The sequence below is a fragment of the Rissa tridactyla genome, chromosome Z (assembly GCF_028500815.1).
Source record: "Rissa tridactyla isolate bRisTri1 chromosome Z, bRisTri1.patW.cur.20221130, whole genome shotgun sequence".
NCBI lineage: Eukaryota > Metazoa > Chordata > Aves > Charadriiformes > Laridae > Rissa > Rissa tridactyla.
Window position 1 is genome coordinate 77,180,105 of NC_071497.1, and position 27,648 is coordinate 77,207,752.

A 27,648-nucleotide genomic window follows, 5' to 3' on the forward strand; every position below is an offset into this window, starting at 1 on the left:
CCTGCCAGTCCCGCAGGGCCGAGGAGCAGCTGTCCCAGTCCTGGTGGCCAATGTTGCTGCAGGACTGTGGGCAGTTTGCTGGGTGACGGTGACAAGGAAGGGCTCATGTCTGCATCCATTTGTGGCATTTAAATGCTGGATGAGAAACCTAGCTGGGTATTTCATGCCTGCGGCATGTCTGCCCAGGCTGGGGGCATGGGTCTCTCAGCAGGGAGCATCACCCAGCCCCAGTGCTGGAGGCACTGGAGAGTTTCCAAGCTGTGGCCTTAAATTACAGGGATGCTCACAGGGGATGCAGGCCAGCTGAGCGGATGGAGAACACCTGCCACCACCCCTGCCTGGTGGAAGCGCCTCTGGTCCCCAGTCTCAGCAGCTGTGCGTAAGACTCCAGTGGTGACAGCCCGTTCCTGCTCATCAGCATGCGGCAAGGCCACCGCAGCTCCTACTGCCACCGCAGCCACGTAGCAGCTAATCCCTCTGCCGCAAAGCACCGGAGCGGTGGGAAGGCTCTGCAAACCCCAGTGCCTAACTGTTCCCGTGGCTGCCAGCTGGGTAGAGCCAGCCGAGACCTCCCATGCTAAGACCCCCAGGGAGAGGGGAGCTGTGAGCATCCCGAAGCTGGTGGCCGGCAGCTGCTGTGGTACTGTTCGCAGTGATGACACATTCCTCTCTCACAGCAGTGGGGGGGCCAGGCGAGGTCCCCAGCCACCCTCTGCCTTAGGGTGCCACGCCAAAATCCAAGGGGCTGTGCATGGCTGACCCCACAAAGGGCTGTGGGGCTGCAACTCAGTGCTCAGTGTCCCCGGCCACCACTCACGGAGGGACTGGCTGCCATCGAGCCATGGCAGCCATCACCTGCCCTCCACCGGGCTCTCACCTGGTGCAAGCCCAGCCAAGGAGGGGGAAGATTGGAGGGCTGTGTGGCTCGGCGGGACCGAGCACGGTGAGGTCTGCCTGACCCCAGGGATGACTGCACGCCGTGGCTCTCCCAGCACCTCCATTTATTTGCCTGGGCACAGAGGGGAAGCTGGCGGCACAGGGCCTGCCGCTTGCATGCCAAGCAGCCACCGATCAAAGCCGGGCTTGTTCGTCCAGCGGCGCCTGGCAGAGCCGTTGTTCCTCCCGCTCACTTCCCTCCGTTGCTCTCTGGCTCTCTCACCAGGTTAAGCAGCTTGTCCAGCTTTGCAGTTTCCACCTCGGGGCCCTTCTTAACCTCCTGGCCTTTCTTCGCCTGTGAAGAGAGCAAGTGGGGCAGAGCTGTGAGCAGGGATGACCATGGGGATGGGGAGGGGTCAGACACAGGGAGGGATGCTGAGCTGCTGTGTCCCAGCTCACAGCCCTCACCAGGGGCTGATCCACAGGGGGATGCACCTGCCGGTCCCTGTATTTCAAGCCCAAGGCGCCATGAGATGTGTACAGGCCCCCATGGGCTGGGAAAGGGTGGTAAGGAAGGGTTTGGGTGGGGATGGGAGTGGATCTGTTGACCACAGTGACATGAAAACTCTTCTGCCTCTCTCCTCCCAGCCCTTTTCAGACCCATGGCACTGGACTACCCAGCTTTCGCCGCCCCCTCCAGAACCTGGGATGGTGCCACAACTCCCAGAGTAGTCACAGTGACGCGGATGTCCAACTCTCCCCAAACTGGTCCCACCATAACCGTTGCATTCTGGTGCCCATGGGGAGAGGCAGCCACAGAAAAGGGGATTGGCCTTTTTTGCACCCAAATGTGTTTCCCCATGAGGGCAGGTGGGTGCTGACAGCCCTAACCTGGGGTGATGAGTCCCAGGTGGGCTGTTATCCTGTCAGTGATGCTCTCTTGCCCCTGGGCACACCCCAGACTTCCTATGGCATGACCCTTCCATGTGCCTCATTGCATGATGCTGTGCAAACCCTGACACATGCCGCAGCGTGGGCAGCATAGATGAGCCCTTCCCACAGCCCCTCCAGCACCCATCCCAAACTTCCCAGGGTCTCCTCCCAGGTCCTGGAGCAAACGACCAGCATCTCGGGAGAAATATGTAGCATGAGGGAAACAAGCCTGCCCAGTTCAGTCCTCGCTTTCTTGGGAGCAGCAGGAGCTTCCAGTGCCACCCAATGCTTTGGGCAGAGTGCGTCTCCCCTGCTGCGGGCTCCAGCATCAGTGTGTTGCTCTCATCGGAGATCAGGGGCCTTGGGAAAGTGATAACTGGGTTTCAGCTCTCCAGATGCATATCATGGCACACACAGCCACAGCAGAGGAACTTTCCAACCTGCCTTCAGCCCACCAAGTGCTCCTGCAGCTGAACATCTGCCCCGCAAGGTTCCTCCAAAACAGCATCCACATCCCTTTGCTCTGTGCTGCCTTCCCTCACAGCCTTCCCCTTTGCCAGCCTGCCGGCTCTTGCCTTGCCTCTGGATTTGGGGAGGGGGTCCCTGCTTTGGGTCTGGGAAGCTCCTCTGTGCCCAGCGTGGCTCTGGGAAGCCCAGAAACAGATGCCAAGCAGGGATGAGTGGGAGGGCTGGTACCCGGTCTGAGAGGCAGGCTCAGGAGAGGTGACAGCAACTCCCCAACACAGTGGCACAGCAAGGGGGAACATCACCAACCGGGCTTGGAGGCAGCCCATGGAAAACTTCTGTGTTGGCTCCTCCTGGTATCCCTGAAGCATGGCCTCTGCATGGGGATGCTCTCGGGAGGCCAAGGGAGCAGTGCACACTGTCTGAGCAAGGAGGCCGCTCGCTTTCTTCTCTCCCCGCTTAGAAAAGATCAGTTCTCCTCCTGCTGAATCAGTTCCTCTAATGGCCCAGGGTGCAGCAATTACAAACAAATGACTTTCCTTCAGTGCTGGAAAGAAACGCCAGGGCACAATAAAAAGACAGTCATATGTCTGTGGGGATCTCACTACCTTTCTTTAGCAAATGTGGGCATCACTGACAGTGATGACTGCTGGGAAAGAAGTCCCTGGGGATCCCCGGGCTGCTCCCTTGTCCTGGCCAGCACAACCCTGACAGACCAGAGCTTTTCTCAGCTGCTGGTGGGCACGGCTGGGGTGAAAGCAGCCCTGGGGAGGGGAACGGGGACATTTGGGAGCCCCTCTGCTCCTGAGAAGACAGCCCTGCTCCTCGACTGAGTGCTGTGACGAGCCAGGGTTGTTTCTATTTACCAAGTCCATTGACTGCATGCCGGGACAGTGCTGATTTGTATTAATGCCGCTAAGTTAGCAACGCCCTTTGTGGCTCTGGTCCGGGCACCGGGAGCGATGTTTGTACTAACAGCCCACGTCACAACCGAGCATCTCTGTGAGTGAGAGCCTTGGGATAAACACAGCTGCTCAGGGTATTTCAGGACTTAGCTATTTCTGCAGAAAAGCTGCTTTGCTGTCTGACGGTGTTCAAAACACTCCCTTTGGCACCCTGCGTCACACACAGCACCACGCACAGGTCGTTTGGACAGGCTGAAGAGGCAACTGCTTTGCTCATCTGGGAAAAGAAGATGCTGAAGCCATCTCCCATTTGACCTACTTCCAGCCCCAGCCCTTCATTCTCCCCACTGGTAGGGCCAGGGAGGACCCCTGACTGCTGCCCTCCAGGTAGTAACGCCAGGTCCATAGGGACTATGTCTGAGGCTTGTTGAAGTCCCCAGGCACAGGCAAGGCTCAGCTCCCAGTTGCCGAGCTGTCCCTAAAACCTTGACTTTCACACTGGCTCGGTTCCTTTGGTGCTCATGAGCAAGCTGCAAAAAAGCCACATGCAAGCCTGTAATGAGCCGTAACCGAACCAGAGCCCTGATTTAACGCCACATAACCAGGCAAGCAGGATGACACAGGGAAGGAAAATTATAATGTCCTTTCCGGGGCACTGGAACAGAAAGTTTCCCTTTGTTCCTCCATCTGCTTTTCCTGGGGCAGCTGTGCATGTGAGCTGGACGGGCCGCTGCGGGCTGTCTGACAGCACCACCACGGCACCACAGCATCCGCTCGGATGCACTCAGCAGCTTCCTACAAATCCAGGGGCTTTGCCTGTGTCAGGCTTCTGAGGAGCAGCCGTTCTTGGAGCAGAGCTGTTGCAATTTCCCAGAGCGTGTATGATGCGGGGAAGCATCACCTCCACGAATGGCTGCTGAAGAGCTCTCCCTCCCAACGCATGCCATGGCCAGGTGTGGAAAGGGCACTCATGAGGCTCTGCCACCCGGCATGTAGCTGAGCCTGTTCTCCGCCTGCATCCCTGCTTACACCACATCCATGGGGCGCACCCGGAGCTGAGAGGGAGCCAGGGCAGAGCATCCCCCCCACAGAGCTGACAGATGCAGAGCTGAGCTTACATGGGAGGTCTGTCCCTGAGGAGTTCATCAAATGGGTACTTGAGCCGCTCACAGCAGCGTTTGCATTGATTTTATCATTAACAGCTCCCAGCAGGAGAGCAAAATGCTCTTGGCTTAAATGGTGATGAGGGATGTGTCAGGAAAGCTCATGGCGGGGGCAGAAAAGGTGCTGTGTGGGGATGGACTCTGCCCCACTGACAGCATGGCCCCAGGGAGGTGAGATGAGGAGGAAACCTGCTACATATCCCCACGCTACTTCGTTCACGGCCAAGTCCCCACCGCCCTCACCCTCCCTTTACTTTACACCTGGGCTCCGCTTTGGCTCTCCAGACAGGGTAACTAAGGCATGGGGCTCCTGGACTTATCGGCAGCGTGGGCACAACTGCTGCAAGGACCTTGCTGGTCCTCTCAGCCCCAAAGGTGAGTACCGACACTGGAAGTAAAGCAGGAGGTGGAAGATGACTGAGGTGGAGCCCCAGGAGCGAGGGCAGGACGAGGGCAAGGACAAGGATGAGGAAAGGATGAAGACGAGGATGACGATGAAAACTGTATGTTTGAAGACCCCCGATCCACCGCCCTTGCAGCCCCAGCCCTAGCCATCCCCACGCTGGCACATACTAAACTCTACATCCAGGATATGGGAGTCATTTAAACTGGATTCCCCGCGTTTTGGCTGATGCCTTCATTCCCTAGCTGAACAGTAAATCGCTGAGTTAATAAAATTCTCCCATAAAAGCCATGATGCTGGCACTTTTCAGCATCCTTTTTTTTCCCCCTATTGGTGGAATAATCATAAAACATCTGCTGTAAGGTTTCGATTAAATGAAGCAAAACATGTTTATGTTTTAAAGTATCAAGTAAGTCAATTATGCTGTCACGAACACAGACTGAAAAGTCCCCATAACTTCCCCGGCAGCAGAGGGACTCTTCCCCCTGCTGAGTCTGGGCAAGGGGCACAGGCCAGGCTCTGTGCGGCTGCCATCATCACACTGATAGTCCCAGTCTCTGCCATTCCTGGCAGCATGGGATTTCTGGGCTCAGCTGTGCTGGGACAGGATCTGGCCACTTTACAATGCAGCCTGGTGACCTAGGACACCAGCTTCCCGTGCAAAAGGGATTTAAGTTTTTACAGACTGATAGTGCTTAGAGACGTCACAGAATCATAGAATGATAGGGGTTGGAAGGGACCTCTGGAGATCCAACCCCCCTGCCAGAGCAGGGTCACCCAGAGCAGGTTGCACAGGAACGTGTCCAGGTGGGTTTTGAATGTCTCCAGATTTGAAGACTCCACCACCTCTCTGGGCAGCCTGTGCCAGGGCTCTGCCACCCTCAAAGTAGAGATACGGTGCTTAGGGATATGGCTTAGTGATGTTTTTTTGTCAGAGTTAGATTGATGGTTGGACTAGATGATCTGAAAGGTCCCTTCCAATCTAGCCAATTCTATGATTCTGTGATTCTATGATTTTGAAAGGGGTGAGAAGCTCCAAGGAGTCACAAAGGGGGCTGCCCAAAACTCCCATCCTTACTATCCTCAGTGGAAAGGGGCACACAACCTGCCAGGACTTTAGAGGTATGTTGCTTCTGGACAAGACTTTTTCTTGTTCCTTCTACCCTCCTCAGCGGTAGGTCAAGGTGACACCTCCAGGGTAAGGGCTCCTCCATTAGCAAGATGTCTGCGACAGGTCTGGAAAATTCAATGAATGAAAACAAAGACGAGACTTCCCTGGAGCATTTCTGTTGGGAAGACCAAGGAAACCCAAACTCCTTTACGAACACAGCAAAATTTTCCTCACTAGCTCCCTGGGCCACCAACCAAACATGCATCAGTGGGGGTGTGATATAACCTGCAGCCCTGAAGCCTTCCCCATCCTGCCCTGTCACGATCTCATTGCAACCCACTGCTGTTATATAGCAGGTGAAACCGGAGTTACGCTGAGCTGGAACCGATGTCTGTGCCAGGACCACTTTTGGGCTCTCAAGAAACCCATTTACATACAGCAGCAACGCGCTTATCAACCATGGAGAGCCTCGAGTCACACTCACAGCCTGATTTGACAGCGTTGCTCCTGGCCTGCGGAAGGATTAGTTGACAGACCAGAGATAAGGATTTAGGCTTATTTTGCTACTGTTTGGAAATAAATGACGCAGGAAATGTTCTGCTTGCAGGGAATGAAACTGGCAGAAAAGCCCAAGGGACAGCTAGGTTGTTCAGGCATCAGCAACTACACAGGATCATTGGCCTCAAAGATGCTCTTCTCTCCATCTTCAGCTAAAACCTGTGCTGTTCAGGGTAAGCACCTCTCCTTGCTCCAGCTCACATATTTGACTCAGAGATCTCTGCTAGCTTCTGCACTGGACCATGACAAGGCACAGCAGGGGAGACTGGTCTCATGGCACCAGGTGACCTGCCTGTGCTTTCTGGAAGTCCCCAGTGAAGCCATTGGAACCAGCAAAGACACAGCGCTGGGCCCAGTCTGTGGCTCAGCAGCAACATCTACCAGTAAAGATGCAGGAGCGAAGGTCAGCGATGTCTGACAGGCAGGAGGTGCAAACAAGATTGGATCAGACCTGGAAGGGGCTGGGACTATCACTGGGAATAAACCAGAGGAACTGGGTGACATTCTGGGGATGTGGGCAGGGGTCACCTGTAACTAAATGGTGGGTACCTGCCTGCAGCATGCCACAGGGCTCGCTGGCTTACAAACACCCATGGGAGAGGGGAGAGATCGTTTGATGGAATGAACGTGCTCTGCAGCAGCAGAGAGCTAATAGCAAGGTCAAACCCTCAACCACGGCCATAAGGGAGGACAGCCGTCACCACAACTCCGTGTCTGCTCTGCCGGAGGCCAGCTGGGACCCCGCAGGCTTGCTCACCCTCCTTACACTGCTCTCTGGCCAAGAAAAAGACATGCACACAGGCGCAGCCAAACCCTTCCCCATGGGTTTCGGCAGCCTCTGGCAAATCCATGGAGGAGCCTGGCTTTCGCTTTTGTGCTGATTGGTGCCACGGTATGACCTCTACTGACACTCAGCAAGGATCTCAGGAAATAGTAAGCAGTGAGCCTCCAAAGCACGTTGTGGCAAGTTGTGCTAACAGGATTTAATGAAGCATTGACAGACAGCCCTCTGAAAGCACTTGCTAGCTGGCCTGACCCAGCTGTGTACCTGGGCTGAGCACGGGAAGCTGCCAAACTGCATGGCCCATCTTACAGTGAGCGCAGTGCGGAGCATGGCCTCGCCAGTCCCAGGCACGGGGGAGGACGAGGAGGGTGCTGGTGGGCACCGTGGGGTGCAGGAGGGGCAAGACCAGGCTCACCTAAAGGCCAAGAAAGGCTTAGCATCGGGCTCTTCTGCTTGAGCTGCTGACAAAGCAACTTGGCTTCCAGCCATGCTGAATGTACCCTGTTCTTGCTAACTCCAGAGCCACAAGCCACGTCTCTTACACACCACTAATTTAGGCACCTAAATATAGCCATAAGAAGACCACATTTAGCAGCTGTGTACGAAAACTTCAGTGAGCAAGGGAGAGCTGAGCACAGACAGGGCCCACAGCTCCTCCGAAACAGGCATTACAATGACTCGTTAACTCCATCTGCAGAAACCCACCAAAACTGTTGAAAACAGTCAGTCTTCTGCCTTTTCCATGCCTGAAGCTTATGGGTTCAAAGCAGGGTTGTGGTCATATTCCTCAGTTCACGTATCACCAAAAGAAATATCTTTGAAGTGAAGGATAAATTTTAAAGTTATCCAGAGACATTATGGTCTGAAACAGGCCAAATGAGCAAATACCCTTAACTCCACCCTGAACTGATGCTGTGATTAGGAAGCATCAGCAACACGCTCTCTGCTCCTTCAGGGGGGTCACACTGGGTTTTGCCACCCATGGGGACAATTTAGCTGCACTCTAACTGTGAGTGTGTGTGTGTGTGTGTGTGTGTGAGCTGGAGAACAGTTTTGCCTTTGGGCATCATTACCCTCAGTCACTGAGACAAGCCAACAGCAGCCGCCTGGAACAGAGCAGCCTGGCGAGACGATAAACTCCTCACAAGGTGCATGGAAAAGATTTTCAGTCACATCCGTTCACAGATTTCGTGCTAAGCACTGAGAAAAATCATGGCGTGCTTGGTGTGTAAGACAATTACCCTCCTCTGACCTACAGAGGCTTTGTAAAAGGGCTGTAGTGGAGTAAAACACCCAACAGCTTTTGCCTCCAGCCCAGGGGGTCCCAGTGCTGCAAACCACCATTGGGATAAGGACAAAGGGATGGGATGTCCTTTCCTTCTCCTCCCTGAGGCACAGGCAGTGCATCCCCCACCGCCCTCAAACCCTGGATCCAGCCCTGCTGGGTTCAGACTTTCTGCAATGCTGTCAGGCTCTTCTGGATGGGATGGATTACCTTAATTATCTCTTAGCACCGCTCAGTGGGAAGCCCTGTTACCCAAAGCCTGCCCATGTGCCGCGCGTTATCATGGCATCAGCTGGAAAGGCTGTTGAGGGCATTAGTGCCCAATGTTTTAGCTGTGGGATCTCTCAGAATCAAGCGGTGGGGACAAAGGAAGAGAGAAGCTGGTTTTAGTTGAGATTGTCCACACAAACCACTAGACAGGAGATACCTTAGCTTCTAGCTCAACTGCAAATATTGCTGCAATTCCAGTGAAACACAGACACCAAACCTCAGTGCAACCTAAAAAATCCTAAAGACGTCCAGGCTTCCCTAGCTCTTGTGCCTACCATGAGAAGCAACATCTGCAGCACCTCTTTCCTTGGGCTGGCAGCCCTGCAGCGAGAGACTCGGGCAGACACAGTACCCATGGCCACGTACATCAAACCCATCCAAAGGGGCAAAATCAAGGAGATGTCCTGTGGTGCACAAGGACACCAGCAGTCTTAAGCTGCAGTCTTTGATGCCATCTGGCAGGTAGCACCACCAGCCACCCAGCAACATTTCTTTATTGCTCAGCATCTCTTATTTTTCTTACTTCAGCTTTACTTTAGCGTTTTTGAATGACAGCTCAGTAAGCTGTTACAGATTAGAGTTTAATAAAAGCAACAAAACATGGATGCGAATATGCAGCTCCTGCAATACTTTGGTACTGCTGTTATCTCACAGAGCATAGGATCTCATGAGAGATCGTTTGCAGTTGTACAAACTGTATATTTTAAGAAGTCGGAATTTTTTCCAATACCTTTCTCTGGCCACCACTGTTAAAATGTATGTATCCCCTGCAATCACCTTTAAAACTACCTTAAGAAAGTCCAGCTGCTGTTTCTCTCTTGACACTGCACCTTAAAGCTTTTGTCATGCCAGTTTTTTAATATAACTAACTCACAAAAATATTTGCATAGGAAGTATATTGTTGTTTGCTACTAACATGAGAGTGTTTGAATATACTTCACTCCGGATAAATACAAGTACACTGGAAACTGAGTTTTGCTATAAATAGAAGTGAAAATAAATGTCTTCACTTGCAGATGTCCCATATTTAATAACGTTAAATGCTAATGGCTTGAAAGAAATATTACTACTGATACTGTTCTGCTTACTGAAAGAGCTCATTCTGCAATTTAATGTCAGGCCACAATGCTCTCCCCCTCTCTCCTGCTGTCCATGACTGCACTTGAACTCAGGGAGGCTCCAGAAATAGCACGACATATTTCAGCTGTGCAAACAATTGTGTCGTCTCGACAACACATTCTCATGTGTAGGTTTCATTTAAATCACAGCCTCACCTGGAGCAGGGCTAGGAGGGGTTAGTCCACTAGTCCGCCCTGCTCCACAGTAGGAGCAGCTACTTTTAAATTGCTTCTGACAGATGCTTGTCCAGCACTTGACCCAGTCCTTGGGGCACCCAGCACAACGTGCCCCAAGCGGTAGGTTGTCACGCTCTGCTCCCATCACCTGCATGGCCATTTCTTTTAAAAACCCTCAGGAACGGTGCTGCCCACCCATACCCTGATGATGGCTGCCAGTACATTCCTCTCACACCATTGAAATCCTTTGCCTAAGACTTTTGCTGCCATCTTATAACCTCAGAGCACTGCCCTCCTTACCCTGCCAGCCCAGGATCTCTTTTGGGGGTGCACATCTCTCTGAATCTCTCTGCTTCCAGCCTCCCAGCTGGCCACATTGTCCTTGCTGCTCTCCTGCTCCTCACGTCCTTCAAGCCCAGTACCCCAAATTGGAGCTGAGGCCTTAGCACTGCTAAGCAGCATGGCAGGACCAGCTCACGTGTCTTGCTCACCCCTCTCTTGCCCATCCTCCCCAGTACAACACCTCTGCTACGGCAGGGCACTGCTGGCACGTGAGATCCTTTGCCGTCCACCTTCTCAGTCGATTATTCCCATCTCCTTTCCCTCTCCTCCTATTTTGCCTCCATCCTCACCGAAGTGCATCCTGTTTACTTCAGACCGTGTCTCTCATTTGCCACAAATTAAATGACTTGCACAGCTTCTCTCCACCTGCTGCACAGGAAATGTCAGGCAAACGATAAATGCCACACAAACACTCCCAGGCCTGGAAACCAGATACACTATTAATCTGAACTATGTGGTACGTCACGCTAAATCGCATCAGCTATGACTGAGTTACACTGCAGCATGCAAATCAGGGCTTAAAAGGGGTCATTGAGAAGCTGGACGGAGGACGCGCACGGGAAACCCTGCAGCTAGAGATGCTGCTCTTCCCCAGGATCCTACTCTGTTACAGCAGCTGAGAAATCCCTTCCTGCCCCAGAGATGGACAAGGCTCAGCTGTAACCCACCACGATGCCCCTTTGCCCTGGGACCTCCTGGTTAGCAGCTTTGCTTGCATCAGTCCTCTCCTGAAGACAGGCTTGGCACAGGCTGCTTGGTGGAGGATGCTTGTCGCTGCCTGTTGGGGCATCTCTCTGAGCCCACACAGCCCGCAGTGATGCCGGGGTTGTGTTACACACTCTCTGTTCATGTTCATGGTGACCCAGCGGCACTGGACTGCCGATAAGGGTCTGAGTAAGAGCTGTACAGAGCAGAGGATTTATCCTCGCCCGACAGGAAATGCAGGGTGCAAGGCCTGCATATCATCCAGACGCAGACAGGATAAAACAAGACAGGAGACAGCCCGTGATGTGCTGGGAGGCAGCTCAGGCAGTACTCCCATGGGGTACAGGCACCTGTGGAGCACCTTGCTTCCTTCTGGGAGACGCTTCCAATGGTGAGCAGATCTGCCCTGACCTGATCAACAACTGCTCTGCAGGAAGCAACCCAGGGAAGACCTGAATATCGGCTCCCTGGCATGCAGTTGATGGGGCTGGCGATGGGGCTGGAGTTGGGGTTGCTCCTGTCCCACCATCAGACCCAAATTCCACATGCAGCAGTGACCCGTCCCCATCCACATCTCGTTCTGGCCCTGCCACCCAGGAGCATGGGATCTTCTGGGTCCTATTCGCAGAAAAAGGTGAGGTGCACTCTGACTGAGAAGCAGATCTAGAGCCTGTGTTTGGGTAAGCTGTCCAGGCGGGAGGCAGTCATTTTAATGACAATCCAGTCTTAAGATGCTGATCTGGCTCCAGCCCAAGTCTTTGTACTAAGCTCCTTGACATCCTGTTTAGAAAAGCATTACTAAAATCTAATTGCTTCATGCATATATTGCTGTTTTAATTATAACAGAAGCCGAAGAGAGATGTGAGCAGTAATCAATCCCTCTGATGCTAATACATATCTGACATAACTGGCCATGGGAAAAGACAATCCAACATCACCTATGGCAACCAGAGGGATATATTCCTAGTGACAGTCCGTGCTGCCAACAGCACAGTCACAGTGTGACCAGGGGTGGCCTCCCTAAACTGCTCTTTGCTTTGAGTCGCTAACCAGGATGCTGCACCTGAATTAATTTTACATGTTTGCTGCTGTGCCTCTGTTGTACCAAAATGTAATTACTTCAGTGCCACAGACCAGTTAAACCCATCTGCTCAGCTGGCTGCTGAAACTAATGGAGCTTCTTTGCAACAGAGTATTGCAAAATAAAGGCAAGCTGCGAAGAAAACAATGTAGAAGTCATTATGGTCCTAAAGGTAAGCACTTCCCAAGGTAACCTCTCCATCGCTCAGCAAGTCCCACCAGTATCAAAGATGGAACAATGTTAACCAGCAGCTGACAGCTTCAGCAAGACAGTGGCCAAGCTGGCAGAAGCAACTATCTGACAATTAATTGCAGATTTAGGACTACATGGAACCTGTTAGCAGAGGGTAACTGAAGCTGATGCACATACCTAACACTAAGTGGACAGATCTGCTACATTTAGAGAACAACAGTGGCACAAAGCCTGTCACCTTACTGAGGTTGAAAGCCTCAACACAACAGGAAAAATGGCCTGATCCTCACCCCACTCTTTGTGTTGCTGGAGATGGGACAGAGGGACATGGCTGGGGCAATGCTGCCAGGCAAACAGCCAGCATTTGCCCTGGAAGGCTGTTGCGTGAAAAGGGGCAAAGCGGTTTTAGCAGAAGATAAACCCCCTTGCGTTCTAACACTCCTCACCGAGGTGGGAGGCTAGGTGCGGCTAGGTTTAAATTCTGAGTGATGCCCAATTCAGCACTATCAGTCCAATCGCGTTTAATATATATTAAACTATTACGATTTGGATACACTAATAGTGGACTGCACCTTCAGTCTAGTCGTGCTCATGAACTAGCACGGCCACTCTTGAGTTTTTGGTCGCGTTCAGTGAGAAAGCGAAACGACTAGCTACTTAAAAAAGTGCAGTTTATTTAAACAACAGATATATAGGTTCTTAGGATTGCCGGTGATAAATACACTGTCTGCAAAGCACGTGCAAATGAAAGTATTGTTACATATACAAAACGCGCGACAAAGTTATAAACGATACAGCCTGGCTTTAAATGTAGAAAAAGAGAGTCTCTAGAGAAATTTCTAAGTTTCCCGAGGAAGCACTCGGTATAATCTAAGTCTTACCCAAAGGCGTCCCTATGGGGGGAAAGAGAGGCTCAGCCCGTCGACTGATCCCAGAAGTCAGTGATGTAATTCTTTATGATGGTGTCTTCCCTGGGTATCCCCCCTCTCTTGGGCTATTTTTATACTATTTGTTATCTTCAAGGTGGAGTCTGAGTGACTTTAGTCATACATACTTTTATCATGATTGGTGTAAATTTCTCTCGCTTCACAATTAAAGGTATAGTTTACGAGAAATTCAGGGCGCAGACTCAAGAAGGAGTGGTCGCACCTTGGAGGCGGGTAGCCTTCGGGATGGAGGTGTGTTTTGGTATTATAATGACATTATAATGAGCAAAGTTCGCACAAAGGACAGCATTTCATCAAAATTTGACAAAATGTTGGCTCTGAGCATCTAGCGGGCAGCTAATTGGCAGCTTATCTGTTTCATGGTATCATCCCATTCCTGTATCCGCTATACATCATAAGGTAAAGCCACGGAATAATTGCATCCCGTCCCGTACCTCATGTAGCTTATCAGGGAACCACAGATGTTGTGTCCTTCATGCCAGCTGCGGCTATTTTCTACCTCAGAAGCCTCTTGATTTTATACTTTTCCTTAATGTGTGAACAATGCTGTACTTTTGTATTTTTTAGCCAATTTAGTATTTATTCCACAAAGGCCCTTGGAGGAGGTATCTTCTTGGTAGAAATGGCAGAGATCTTGCCATATCTGCATATCAGTTCTGGCTGCAGATGACCCCACCATGGTGAGATCATCATCTCAGGAGGGGGAACTTCTTCCCAGGCTCTCCTGTTTCCGTTCTGATCTGAGCCCATGCATGGATCCTCCTGATATCATCCTGGTGTGAGGAGCTCCCTGAAACCCAGAGGTGGTGTCAGGCTGCAGGTCTGGGACAAAGTAATAGACTGAACAAGAACATGGTGATGTTTTGAGAGTCCTCAAGATGATACCTAAAATTGTTCTTCTCCACCAGCATGGAGGAGATGCCTAAACTGGCCTAAAGGAATGGCAGAAGCAATTGCTTTGTAGAAATAATGTTGCCTCACCCTCTTCTATCCCACCGCTTCTCCTGCAAAACAGTTAACCAGGTGGATCCTGTGTGTAAAGTGCTGTGAGATGCAGCCACTAGAAATGCCAAGACATGGTGCATTCTCCAGGCACCTTGCTGATCATGCACTTCTCCCTCACTGCGGGGGAGTGCTCCGCATCCTTTGAGAGCTGGGTGAAACACAGCCCAGCAGGGGGTGAGCCCATTGCGCTGCTCCATGCCTGGCACTGCGCAAGTGCCTCAGCATCAAGAGTAATCCTGAAAAGAGATATTTGCACAGCTGGCAACCAAGCAGAAAACAAAAGAAAGACAGAAAGGGGCCACTTGTGCTCAGAAAATTAAATCCAAATTTAATTCCAGTAATTGTACTTTCATTAACACCCTATTTGCCATAAAGATGCATAAAATCCCTAAGTGAGAGCTGCAATTGCTCTGAAGGTGAGAAGAAGGTAACTGGGGAAATAGTGCCAGCCTCTCCGTAGCCCGTAAAATCCTTAAGGAGCCTGGATCATTGTGAATGGTTATCGTTCGTAATTTAACTTCCCCAGCAACCATCTGTAAATGAGCCAGAAATCCTGCGAAAGCAGCAGAGAACCTGTAACAGAGCTGATTTATTCCAGCAACCCCTGATTTAACCGTAGACAAATGCAATGTTTCCTATATGACCATCTGTGATTTGGATGCTATTGTGGTGAACACAAGATGAGGCAAATTCTCACCTCACTCCCCACTGGAATCATACCATGTTTCAGGCACGGGGTATCTGAGTCCTTGGACTACAGGAACTTGGTCTGGACTCTGCAATGAAGCAGGATCAAGCACAGCGGAGACCAGCCCTGGCAGATGTTTTTGGTACTTTGTGAAGGTCTTCACTGAATTGACCTCCTTGATTTCAGTCTCTCTCTCCAATGTTTCGAGGTCATATGGAAATTTGGTGCAATGTCTGCCAAAGTCCTTGTGACCCTCCAAGCCACCAAGGCCCCTCAAGACTTTATAAGAGGAGAGGGTACAGCAAAGGGCTACAAAGATGATTAGGGGACTAGAACATCTCTCTTATGAGGAAAGGCTGAGGGATTTGGCTCTTTTTAATCTGGAGAAGAGAAGACTGAGGGGGGATCTTATCAATGCTTATAAATACTTAAAGGGTGGGTGTCAGGAGGATGGGGCCAGTCTTTTTTCAGTGGTGCCCAGAGACAGGACAAGAGTAACGGGCACAAACTTGAACATAGGAAGTTCCATCTAAACATGAGAAAGAACTTCTTTACTTTGATGGTGGCTGCTCAGAGAGGTGGTGAGTGTCCATCTCTGCAGAGATTCAAAACCCACCTGGACGCGTTCCACCTGCTCTAGGTGACCCTGCTCTGGCAGGGGGTTGGACTAGATGATCTCCAGAGGTCCCTTCCAACCCCTATCATTCTCTGATTCTGTGATGAATGGACTCTTTGCCACATCATCCAAGGAATGAACGGGAAATTTGAAATGCCAGTGAGGACACCAACCAACCCCCGAGAATAATTCTGCACGATGCTCTAAGATATCATCCTGGTTATCCCACTGATAACTGCTTTTTTGGGGTGATTTTTCATCCTGTCACTCTTCCCACTTCTGGCGTAACCTTTGCAGTCTCTTGGCTTAGCTCAGTCATGCACTTCTCATGTGGATTGGCATCAAAAGTCTGAAGAAAGGCAAGTATACAACCACAGGATTGGATTCCTTCAGGAGAGACAGGTAAAGCCAAGGATGGCTACAGAGGCTGAGGATGAGAACCACACTCAACACCTGTGTAATGCTATGGCATAAGAGTACCTGCCGGTCTAGTAAGAAGCCTAACTGCTTGATATTTGCTGTCTTACAATAGATAAAGCTTGCGCAGATTTTCTCCAGAAGGCTGCAACACAGACAGGCAGCTCCAAGCCAGAATGTGCTAATTAAGAAATACTAGGTGAGTGTTAATGAAAGAAGCTTTGGGAGGTGGGAGGAAGCGAAGAGGGTAAACCCTTCTCACCTCCTGTTCTCAGTGTTATGTGGTGCCAAATCCTCAGGCACTGGAAAAAAAGGAAAGGAGCTTTCTAGGGAGGAAAGAAATAAGATAAGGAGATGACAGCTGTGCTGGCTCAGTTCTTCTGTTCTCTGCCCCCGACGATGAAAAACAGTCTATAAAAAGTCTTCATTTCCAGTTAATGGATAGGAGGGTTCCAGTTTCACCTACGGAAAGGGAAGCAGAAGGCAGTCTGAGCGCTGAACTGGGATGTTAATAAACCAGACTGTGTCCAGCAGAGCCTATGACTGAGATGGCTGGGAGCTGGATGACTTGCACTGGGGAAACTCTAAGGGAGTTGGGCTTGTTCAGCGTGGAGAAGAGTTGGTTTGTGTGACCTAGCAGGAACCTGCTAGCAATAAAGAGGAGGATATGAAGAATACAGAGCCAGGGTCTTTACAGGGGCATGCAGCAGGAGAATGAGTCAAAACAGCCATAAAATGAAGCAGGGAAGCCTCCAATATGGCATAAGGCAATAATGTGATGTGATAGTCAGCCACTGGAATAGGGCTCTGGAGAGGTTGTGAGACCTCCAGCCTTGGAGGTTTTCAAGATGAGCCTAAGTCCTGAGTGACCTTGTCTGATCTCAGGGATGACCCTACTTTGAGCTGGAGGTTGGACTAAAACCTCCCAACATTCCTTCCAACCTGAACATGCCTGTGGCTCTGTGATCACAGGATGCTCTTCACCACCAAGTGTAAACTGAAGGATGAGTTTTGCAGCTCTTACCCTACTTTGTTGTTGTACTTCTATTGCAGACAGTGTTTCTAAGCAAATATTCTCTTAAATATATATATCACACAGTGTCAGGACTGGTGCAGAGCAATCCAGCCCTCAACAGGGCAACTCCCGGTCCCTGGGGAATACTGGCACACTGTAAGAGGGAACAAGCTTCTCAGCACCCTCCTCCCAGGGTATCCAAAGGTCGAGGAAGCTGTACAGACCAGTCTGATTTGTTGGTATTAGAGGGGTAAAGAGAGGAAGAACGTCTTCCAGTGAAAAATGACAACCAGGAAGCACTAGAGAAAACCCATGGAGAGTGGGATCCTGAGGCAGACAGTTGGAGGACCAGGGAGGAAGCTGGACTAAGTCCCCAAGAGCTGGCACCACGGGGATCAGAAAATGAGGGTTGTTTCCCCGTGCTTACTGTCAAGTGAGGACATAAGAGGGGAGCTTATATGATCGAAAGCATGTGGGGCAAGCACATCTTTTCCCACTAGGCTTATTTCAATGGCAGAAAAGGGCTAACATTGATTTAATGTTGACCTGTGCTTGCTGTTATTGTAACTCCTTGCTGTGTCTGAGTGCTTACAGTTTGATTGTTTAACACATAAGCGAATAAATAAGCCAGAATCAAGAGAACTGAAGAGTTTGTGAATCTGTAAATCTCTTCATATACAGCTAGCTGGCCTGTTCCAAGCTGTGATTACCTCTTTATAAAAGCTGTGAACCTCTCTCTATAATGCCGCCCATCAATCCCAGATCATTTCAAAATCAAAAGCAGAAGTAGGTTTAACAGTTTGTAGGCCCAGAAGGAACTGTTACCATTCACACAGACTCAGTCCATAAACTCATCACACCAAAGACTCCTCTTGGAGCTAAAGCATGTCTTTCAGTAAAAGACAAGGAGTTTTGACCTGAAGGACTTCGATGGATGCAGACAAGCTAGTGCCACACTAAATATGTGTGCTCTACCCATTATATCTCTTCTTGCTAATCTAAAGAGGCTTCCATCATTGCAAATCCCTTCCTATGCCGGTGCTTTTAGGCTGAGACCAAGTTATCAATTTATTTGTGAGGCCCTAAAAAGCTCCTTAAAGTTACGTTTCCCAGACCTCAGATTAACCCTCTTGCTCTTTCTAGACTTAGTTTGCAATTTTTTTATCAATCATTCAATCAATCAATCACCTCCACTGAAGTGACAACCCTGGATGTATGCGCTGCAGCTGGCGATGGATTTGCTAATGCCGCTCCCAAATATGGGGCCCTGGTTTCACTCTTGCTCTGAATTACCCCAGTGAGACAGCCAGACTATACGTTTGGCTCAGTGTTTCAGTGTCGCACTGGGAGTTCGTGCTTTCCTTTACAACCTTCAAGTCTCTTTCAGCATCTCCAGTTCCAGGGTGCAGCCCTGGAGCTGCGAGGGTGGTTTGCGTGGGATTTACATCCACCCCATGCCACCTTGCTTCTGGTTGTGCTCTGATGGGAATTGCTAAAACAACACTGTGGCACCGAGTCGTCTGCGTTGGCCTCTGAGACCATCTTGCTGCCAGCACTATTTACTAAGCAGCAACGCCCACATCTGACATTGACAGCACTATCAACAGGAGCTGCATCACAAAAATACCCTGCTGAACCTTGCCAGACTCATCTCTATCAGGCAGAGACCCCTGCCTACAGTTACCTTTAAAGATCTGCTGGCCCCAGCTCCCTTTAGCTGAATCCATACAGGTTTCGTGTAGTGGTTTTTCTTTTAAATTGTGTATTTATTATTAGTAGAAAGTCCAGGTTGAACCATTCTTTTAGGCTATAAATAATATCTTGCAACAGGTTTATCACAGGCCTGAGACAAACAGCATTTGCCAAGCAAGGTTGAAAGCCCAAGGAGTAGTAGGTGCATAGGAAGTGTGGTGATGTTTTAGAGGTCTCAAGTTGATCGACTAGCAATTCTTTCTGAAGCAGGGAAAACAGCTCAATTGCAATGCTTAAATTTCCTCTAATTCCCTCAACCACAGCACATAATGTGTGGCACCTCTGTAGCACCTTTCAGCCCAGTCCGACCAAGCGTTTTACTAACTTGGGGCTTACTCACTCGCAGGGACAAGGTACAGACAGTGGTTTCACCGCAGCCTGCAGAAAGCAAAAACTGTCACTGTGAAGCACTGTGAACCATGGGGACACGGGCTGTACCTTCCCCAGAGAACCCCTGCTAGCGACTCCAAGCTGGGTAAGGGGCAAGGACAGAGAGGAGGGGAGAAGCCAATTCTTGGGAAGCTGTTGAGCCTGTGACCACAACTGTTACAACTATTTCAGAGATAAGGGAACTGAGGGCTGGAGCTTTCTCTTCTAAGCCCTCTCTTTTCCTTTGTAGGTAGGCAACAGTGGTGTCCCATTTTCTTGTTGCTTTTCTGAGTTAAATCTCAGACTAAACTTGACTCAAAACGAAGATCTGACTGATTGCAGAAGACTTTGCCTACAGCACCAGCCTCTGAAAAATCATGGCTGGCAGCACATCCCTGGCCATGAGCAGGGTACAAGCACCCTGACAAGACAAATTCCCCTACACAGGCAAGAGGGAGGTGACTTAGGGTTTCTCCTGCTGCTGCACAAGGGATGACAGATCTCTCTGCAAGTCTGTGTCCCCTACAGCCACCCCAGGATTTCCATCCTTAGGAATTGCCTGTGCTACCTGGCCTGTGCTACCCTGGGCTCTCCCCACTGTGGGAGCAGAACTCAGAACCACACTTTAGACTGGGAAACCCCATGAGGCTGGGGTGAGTGAGACGGCACCTCCGCAGCCCTGGCTTTGGCCTCACGGCAGTAGATGAGCAGAGGTTTCTCAGGCTGGGCTTCCCATTCCTTCTGCAGCCTGAGTTTCCCAGCCCCCAGGATGCAGGAACCATTTGGGCTGCACTGTTTTCATAGCACAGCTTTTCTTCTTGAACAAGCAGTTGTAATTGAAACCCAGTCCATCAGCATTTTGCTCCGCTCTGTTACAAACTCTAATCGTGCAGCAAAGCCTGGTGCTTTCTTTTTAATGACATGAAAGACAATAAATTATTAATTTCCTGCACTCCCACTGGATGTCCTTTGGTTGCCCAGGCCAGATAAAATGAAAGACTTTGAGTTCCTTTTCCTGGCTTACCCATTTTCTCCAGTGCAGCTCAAAGTAGGAGGCCTAATCCTGGGGAGGGATGAACCTCCTCCAGTCTCACAGCGGCATTTGCAAAAGCAGTTTCTGGTCATTCTGGTTTTGGTGCCTGACTTTTGACAGCAAGTCAATATCACCGTCAGAAAGTCAGAGGAGGTAAACAAGTAGGAAAGCACAGACCAAGCAGTGCTCACATCCATCTGCGCTGCTGGGAAGGCACCTTTCCCCTTTCCTGCAATCCCCAGTCCTCAAAACATCACAGCTGATACCAGCAACCAAGTGGGGAGACGTCTGCTCTGGCTGGGCAAGGCTTGGGTTAGCGTGTACCCAGACAGCACAGGCTGGCGGGGAGACGCAATGCCTTTTATTAGCTCAACTAATATATATCTGGAGAATAAAAGACAAGCTTTAGGGCACATGCATTTCTCTTTTCTTCCCAGACATATTTGTTTGCCCAATAAAGGGTGTTTTCCATGCCCATATGCTTTGCGCTGCTTATGGTGTTTGAGACCGTCCTGGCTACCACAGCCACAGCCCCTCAGGGAGGCAGCTATCTTCTTCGCATTGGCTCGACCTAACGGCTTCATTCTCAAGCATTTATCTTGGGGAATATCAAAGGATGATGGGGATCAGAAAGCTGAAAAAGGTAAATGCAGTAACTATCCTAAAAAAAAAACAACAGAGAGAATCACAGACCCTTCACTTTAACCTCACTTTTTGGAAAACGACTGGAAGAAGCCAATAACCTGTAAGTGCCTGTGAGGAGATGCATCACAGCTAACATGGATTTGTACCAAAGAAGTCATGCTGAACTAATCTGATTTCTTTTTGCAACAAGATAATAGACCTTGTGGATGGGCAAGTCACAAATGTCATTAATCTTGACCTAAGGAAGACTTTGCCATTGCCTACCTTGATATTCTGATCATCAAGTGAGGCAAAAGATCTACATAAACTGGGTAAAAGCTAGTAAGACCCAGCTGAATAGCTGTATGCAGAGCTGTCAGCACACAGAGATGAGTTGTATGCAACACACTGAGCTCCATGGTCTGGAGGGGATCTGGTCAGCATTTCCGTTAGTGCATGGACACTGGGACAGATGGGAAGGCTGCAGGTGTCCAGGAAGGCAGGACTGGAATTTGAAATTACTTTGCTGGACCGGAGATGCGACCTGGAAAACCTGTATGCGATTTAACAGGAACAAATGCAAGATATTGTGTGTGAGCAGGGACAATTCCCTGCACAAATACAGGACGGTGGGGAGGGAGTGTTCTGCCATCAGGGCTGGGGTTAGAGGGATAATCACCTGCATGGGACCTGGCACTCCTGTGATGCTGTGAAACTCAGTTGTGCCACAGCAGAGAAATGTGAGCATCGTGGCCAGGCACGTGAGAGGATCCCTCTGCGCCGGGGTGGGCAGTGGTAGAGCTGCACCCATAGGACACCATGCAGCAAGGGCACAGCTCATGGGACCTGGTCTAGGGGATAATGAAAAGAGGATTTCAGCCCAACAGGCTGGAGGAGGGAAACACAACCACTGCCCAGGCAGGACAGGTCTCTGCACTAACCAGGATGCCGTGGTGGGTAAGGACCTCAGACAACCCCCTGGACTGGGAGCAGTGGGATCACAGGCAGCTCCCTGGTGGGACGTGGGAGTAGGGGAGAGCAGGGGATGTTTGACCTGAGACGGCCTCACATGGTTGATGTCTGGCATCCCATCTCACAGAAACAGTCGGTGAATTGGAGCGTAACAGCTTCCCTCCAGGAGAACCTTGGAGTTGCTTTGATTGCGGCCGTCACTGCATCTCTCACAGCCGGAGGGACTGTAAGGCAGCCCCTCTTCTCCTCTGCTTCGCAGGGCTCTTCTCTTCCTTTTCTCCACGGAATAAAAATAATCCTTTTGCGTCAGTTCCATCACCGTGAGCAGCAAGACATTTTATTAATCGCTAATTCCTTCCCTACCCTCATTTAAACAATTCTCCATTGAGCCGATCAAATTAATTTGAGCAAGGGCTGTTCATTTGGCCTGCCTGCCAGTGCAGGTGTCTCCCTTTCATTTCTTTTGGAGGAGGCTGGTAGGCAGCAGGAGCACGAGCCGGGGAGAGGCTTGGGAAGGGCTGGGAGCAGCACGATGGTTTTGATCGGGGCGTGCAGGGGCTTGGAAGTCTGTAGATCGGCGCATGCAGCATCAGAACACGCAGGTGAAGTCTGCAAGCGAAGGGCTTTTTACAGCAACACATTCAGGATGTGTTTTACAATGGCACAGACACACTCTCCCAGGCAGGGAGCTGCCCTCTCTGTCTCCACTGGCAGCCTCAGCCCTTTCCAACCCAGGTCGGCTGTTTGGGGAAGGCTGTGTCAGGCTCTGGCAGTGGCTCAAGAGGAGTTACAGGGATGTGCCAAATCTCAAGCTGTTCCTCTGGCCCTCATAGCCGCATGTCTTCCTACTCCATGTCATGCCAAATTTCCTGCCTTTGTCACTGCAGCAAATACCACCGGGCTCTGCAATGAGGGACACTGCCCCAGAGTTCCCAGATGATGACCAGGGACAAGTTATGTAATATCACAAGCAAGGAAAAGCTGAAGAGCTTGAAGAAAAGTAAAAGCCCACCTTCTCCAAGCTCTGGGGCATTGATGAGTTCAGTGAGGCAATGCAAAACAATGACTAGGATGGGCCTTGCAAATCAAGACCTGCTGAGTGAGTCCTCAGGTGCCCAGGTGCAGGAATGTATCTGAGAGAAAATGGTCACGTGAGCCAGCCTCCCTACTAAGAGAGATTAGATTAAGGGCAAAACAGGTGGTAGAAGATGGAATTAGTACATGGGAAAAATGGGAACTGAGAAGGTAGAAACACGTTGTGCTAATGACTAAGCAATTTACTATGTGAATTCTTGTAACCAATCTGATCTGTGAATGAACTGCATGGACAGCGCGTGGACAGAGACTGTAAGCCAATCATATAGCTGCCGCTAGCGCGTGCTCTTATTGCTTGTCTATATATACTCTGTGAAAACTTGAATAAAGGGAGAACAATCATACTCATATTGAGACTCCATTGTTACTCCGGGTCCGTCTCCCACTCCAACACCCAGGACTCTGCGTAGCCATGAGTTGGAGAGACTTACTTAAGTTTTTCCACCTAAATTGCACGACCATCACAAATGGAGGCCAAATTAACCACTGTGGAGCTACAGAGCCGACCGAGAGCTGTTCACCTGCATCCCAGGGTTTTGCATGCTTTGCTGGCCAGAACACCTGCGGGATGTCTGCTCCTGCCTGCTCATGTCATGATCCAGCTCCTCATTCTTCCAGTCATACTACTGCCACCTCTTCCCTCTGCCCCACACTAGGACCTGCACTCACATCCTCCCCTTCTTGCCTGTCTGTCTGCCAGGACAGACAGCTGAGGGGTTGCACAGGGCCAAGAGAGGATTGCTGGGCTGGAGTTGTAATGGCACGCACATCACTGCTGTGTCTGCCAGCTGTGGGTAAGCATCTCTCAGTACCTTGTTCCACCTTCTAAAGATTTTCACCAGTTCCGCAGGGACCTGGCTGCCTCAGCTTCAAATTTTGATAGCCTGTGACATCCAACTGTCCTCCTGTGGTGGACAATGCAGGTAGGCAGGAGATCTTGCCAGGTGCTGGGCTCTGGTGTTCATCAGTGCACCCCAACATCATCTCCTCTCCTGAGGTATGACTATACTAGACGTTTCCCAAAAGCACTCAGCCAGAGGGACACATGAAGAAGAAAGGCTGTAGGGGAGCAAATCCATGATGTCTACAGACACCTCTCACTTGGATGTCATGGCTCCCAGGGAGATGGGTGTCCTCATCCCACTTCAAGATGGAAAGGAGCTGCATGTCTTCCAAGGAAATGCAGGGGCCAGGTCCAGGATGAGGGCTGGGTCTCACAGGCCCCAGCCACACCTTTGCACCATGTCTTCATGACGAACTGTCGCCGTGCCCTTCAAATGCACCCTGTGGCTCAGGGGCTGAGCTCACAAGCTTTCCTCCTCCACACCCCTGTGGCAGAGCCAGCGCTCAGGAATAGCTGCACTCCCGAGAGCTGCTCGGGGCTCTCTGGCAAAAAAACAGCTCACCCTCAGATGACCTGGAGGATAAGCAACCACGCTGCCTCCATCAGCAGGCAGCCGTAATCCGTTGTGGCAGGGGGGTAAGCGCTGAATAGCCTCTGCAGGAGAGGCTGCAGGCTGGCAGACCCGCTCTCACACCCAGCCATTGCTAGCAGAATGAGAGTCTCCCAAAAAGTCTCCGTCTCTTGCTCTGCTGAGAGCACACTTTAAAAACATCCCATTCCCCTGGGAGTCCCTCTGCCTTTGTACTGGGGTTGTTATTCAGGCAAAGAACTGGTGATTTCTCAGGATCCCCCAGTTTTATGGAGGGGATTTAAGTCATGTGTATACAAATGAATTCACAGAGGACAGCTAAAGAAAGAAGCAGGGAGGAAAGGCGAGCCAAGCAGCCCGCGAGGCTGGGCAGTGCCTCTTTTGCCATAACATTATGCTGTGCCCACTCCGCTGATGCCACGGCTTTCTGCCAAGGCGCTGGAGAAAGCAAAGGCTCTGGCTCAAAGAGCAGCTGTGTGAGTGGAACAGGCTTATTCAGGCAATCGCAAATCTAACCAAAATGCAAGGCCTTTGAAGACATGAAGCGGGGCTCCTTCTCATGCATTAGGCATTTCTTAGAACAGGCAGCGAGGGGCTCATCGGGCTGCAGAGGAGCAAAGCCCAGCCTGCTGGGGTTTGGGGAGCTCTAGGATGGCAGGCAACACAGTACAGACACAATCTGTTCACAAAGGAGAGGACCCAAAGCCTGAAGACAAAACAGTTCTTGTGGCAACATAACTGTGACATTATGTGGCATATGTGGCAACATAAGCGTGGAGAAATATGAGGGAAGGAGTAAAATAAGGCCACACTAAAAAACATTTCACTTGGCCAAACTCAGATTTCAGTTACTCTTGAATACCCAGAGGACAGCAAATTTAATGGATACACACCAGATTTATGTCTAGAGCAGGGCATTTAGCTCAGTGACTTGACTGTTATTGACCAGAAAAACAAATACCCCTAGCATTTTTCTCCAGACACCTCGTACTGCAAAATGGAGCAGTCCTGCATCACTTTGAAACATGGACAAACCTTTCTATTACACAGATCTTCAAAGAGGAAACTAGACACTCAAAGTCAGTCCTCCTGGCTTTGTCAGTGTCCCTCTGACACCACGCAGCACCTTACAGGATGAGACTTGCACTTCAGAAATAATTTACAAGTACTATTGAATTTTCTTAAAATGGGACCTTTTCTTGCTCCAGTTGCCAATGTTTCCATTTAACGTACTAAACACACTTCATCCTGACCACTGAGAATTCACTTCAGCTTAAAATAACTTGCAAATACGCTTATGTTGTCTCTTCACCAACTGCCAAACAGAGCGGTCACAGAAAGCGACATTACACAACAAAAATAAGGTTAAAGATGCATGGTCAGGAACAGTGAAAAAAAAACCCCAGCTCTTTAACCTTGGGGTTCAGCAATACCACAGCTATACGGAGTTCTTTTCTTCCTTCACACAGTCTGATGCAACCCGAAAGTTATTTCTCCAGAAACACAGAAAACTGATTTAGTGAGAGAAGATTCAAGTCCATTAGATCTACTGCTGACTTGTTTGAGTTAGCTCTCCAAACAGTGCTAGTGTCTAAGGTTGCAACGTCTCTGTCCGGGATCCAGAACTCGTACTTGTGGTGTGACACTCTTGGACATCTGGATTTGTGCTGTAGAGCACAGTGGATATGTCCCAGTTCTCCAGACAAATATCCAAAGGTTTCAGTTCTGCCCAAGAAGGACTGGTTTCCAAGAAGACCTGCTTACCCAAGAAACAGCTTTCCAGGACTAAACAGTCCCCTCATTTTATCTGAGGCTACACTAGATTGGGAGACCACAGACTCACAGAATGGTAGGGCTGGAAGGGCCCTCTGGAGATCATCTAGTCCAACCCCCTGCCAGAGCAGGGTCACCCAGAGCAGGTTGCACAGGAACGTGTCCAGGCGGGTTTGGAATGTTTCCAGAGACAGAGATGCCACCACCTCTCTGGGCAGCCTGTGCCAGGGCTCTGCCACCCTCAGAGTAAAGAAGTTCCTCCTCATGTTGAGATGGAACTCCCTATGTTCAAGTTTGTGCCCGTTACCTCTTGTCCTGTCCCCGGGCACCACTGAAAAGAGCCTGGCCCCATCCTCCTGACACCCACCCTTTAAGTATTTATAAGTGTTGGTAAGATCCCCCCTCAGTCATCTTTTTTCCAGACTGAAAAGACCCAAGTCCCTCAGCCTTTCTTCATAAGAGAGGTCTTCCAATCCCCTAATCATCTTTGTAGCCCTTTGCTGTACCCCCTCCAGCAGTTCCCTGTCCTTCTTGAACCAGGGAGCCCAGAACTGGACACAGATATCCCGATGTGGGACAGTGGAGGAAGAAGGGATCCTGTAGGCTTGTGAAGGTCTTGGGTTTCCCAGCACAGTGGCAGGGCAGGATAGCGTGGCAGGGAAGGAGCAGGCAGAAGGGGCAGGGGAGCCTGCTTTTGTCAGTGCATATCAGTATTCCCTTCAGTAGATGTTGATTTACAATTATGAGTCACAGATCTGCGTAGCAAAACGGCCGCAGGTCACAAGCAATGCTGCTCACACCCTGGCAAGCTGCAGTCAAGCAGTATGGCCTCTTGCTGGCCTCAGTGTGTGCTAGGGCCAGCGTGTGCCGACAGCAGGGACCATCACAGCAACTGCCTCCAGCCCTTCCTGCTCCAAGACAGGCTCAGAGCAACCAGTCCCTACAGATATGTCTCTAACCTGCCCTTCTTGAAGGCCTCCAGCACTGTGTTTCCTTTCTGTACGAAGAAGTCAACGCTGGTGCATATATCCTTACCTGGCCTACACAAGCAACACAGAAAGCTGCGAAAGGGCAGAAATAGGGTTTCACAAGTCCCTGGACACACCCCACAGTGCTCAGCTCTTCCCCTAACAGTATAGAGAGCAGCTGTCTGCAACTAGACTAAATAACAGGGGAAGGACTGAAAGGAAATCAAAAAGCATTTGCAAATCTCAGAGGAAGCAAAGCCATCAAGCTGCAGGTCAGTTTTTATGAGACCCAAGCTTATTTGTGTGTGCCTCCTTATCAGGGGGCCAAGCTGCATCTGGAGGAGGCAGTCCTGGTGTAGGCAAGGCACAACAGTGCTCACCGCCAAATTCCTCCAGCACTGCTTGTGCTCTGTGCTTTTGGGTCACTGCGTAATTAGCCAGCCCTGAAGAGACACAAAGAAATTGGCCACTGCTTGAACAGCACAGAAGTGACTGCAGGAATCTCAACGAGAGAAGAGCATTTGCATGAAAACAGAGAGACTAGAATTATATCACTAGAAGAGCAAGACTAGA

General features: G+C 50.3%; 1 protein-coding gene across 1 annotated transcript in view; it reads right to left on the bottom strand.

Annotated features, from left to right (window-relative positions):
- Positions 1-1,003: 1,003 nt before the first annotated feature.
- The window catches only part of DNAI1 (dynein axonemal intermediate chain 1), a 162,938-nt gene continuing 136,293 nt past the window's right edge, over positions 1,004-27,648 (bottom strand). The window contains exon 21 of the mRNA XM_054186993.1: positions 1,004-1,231. Within this exon, the coding sequence (XP_054042968.1) occupies positions 1,127-1,231 (105 nt within the window). The 3' untranslated portion in view covers positions 1,004-1,126. The remainder of the gene's footprint in view (positions 1,232-27,648) is intronic.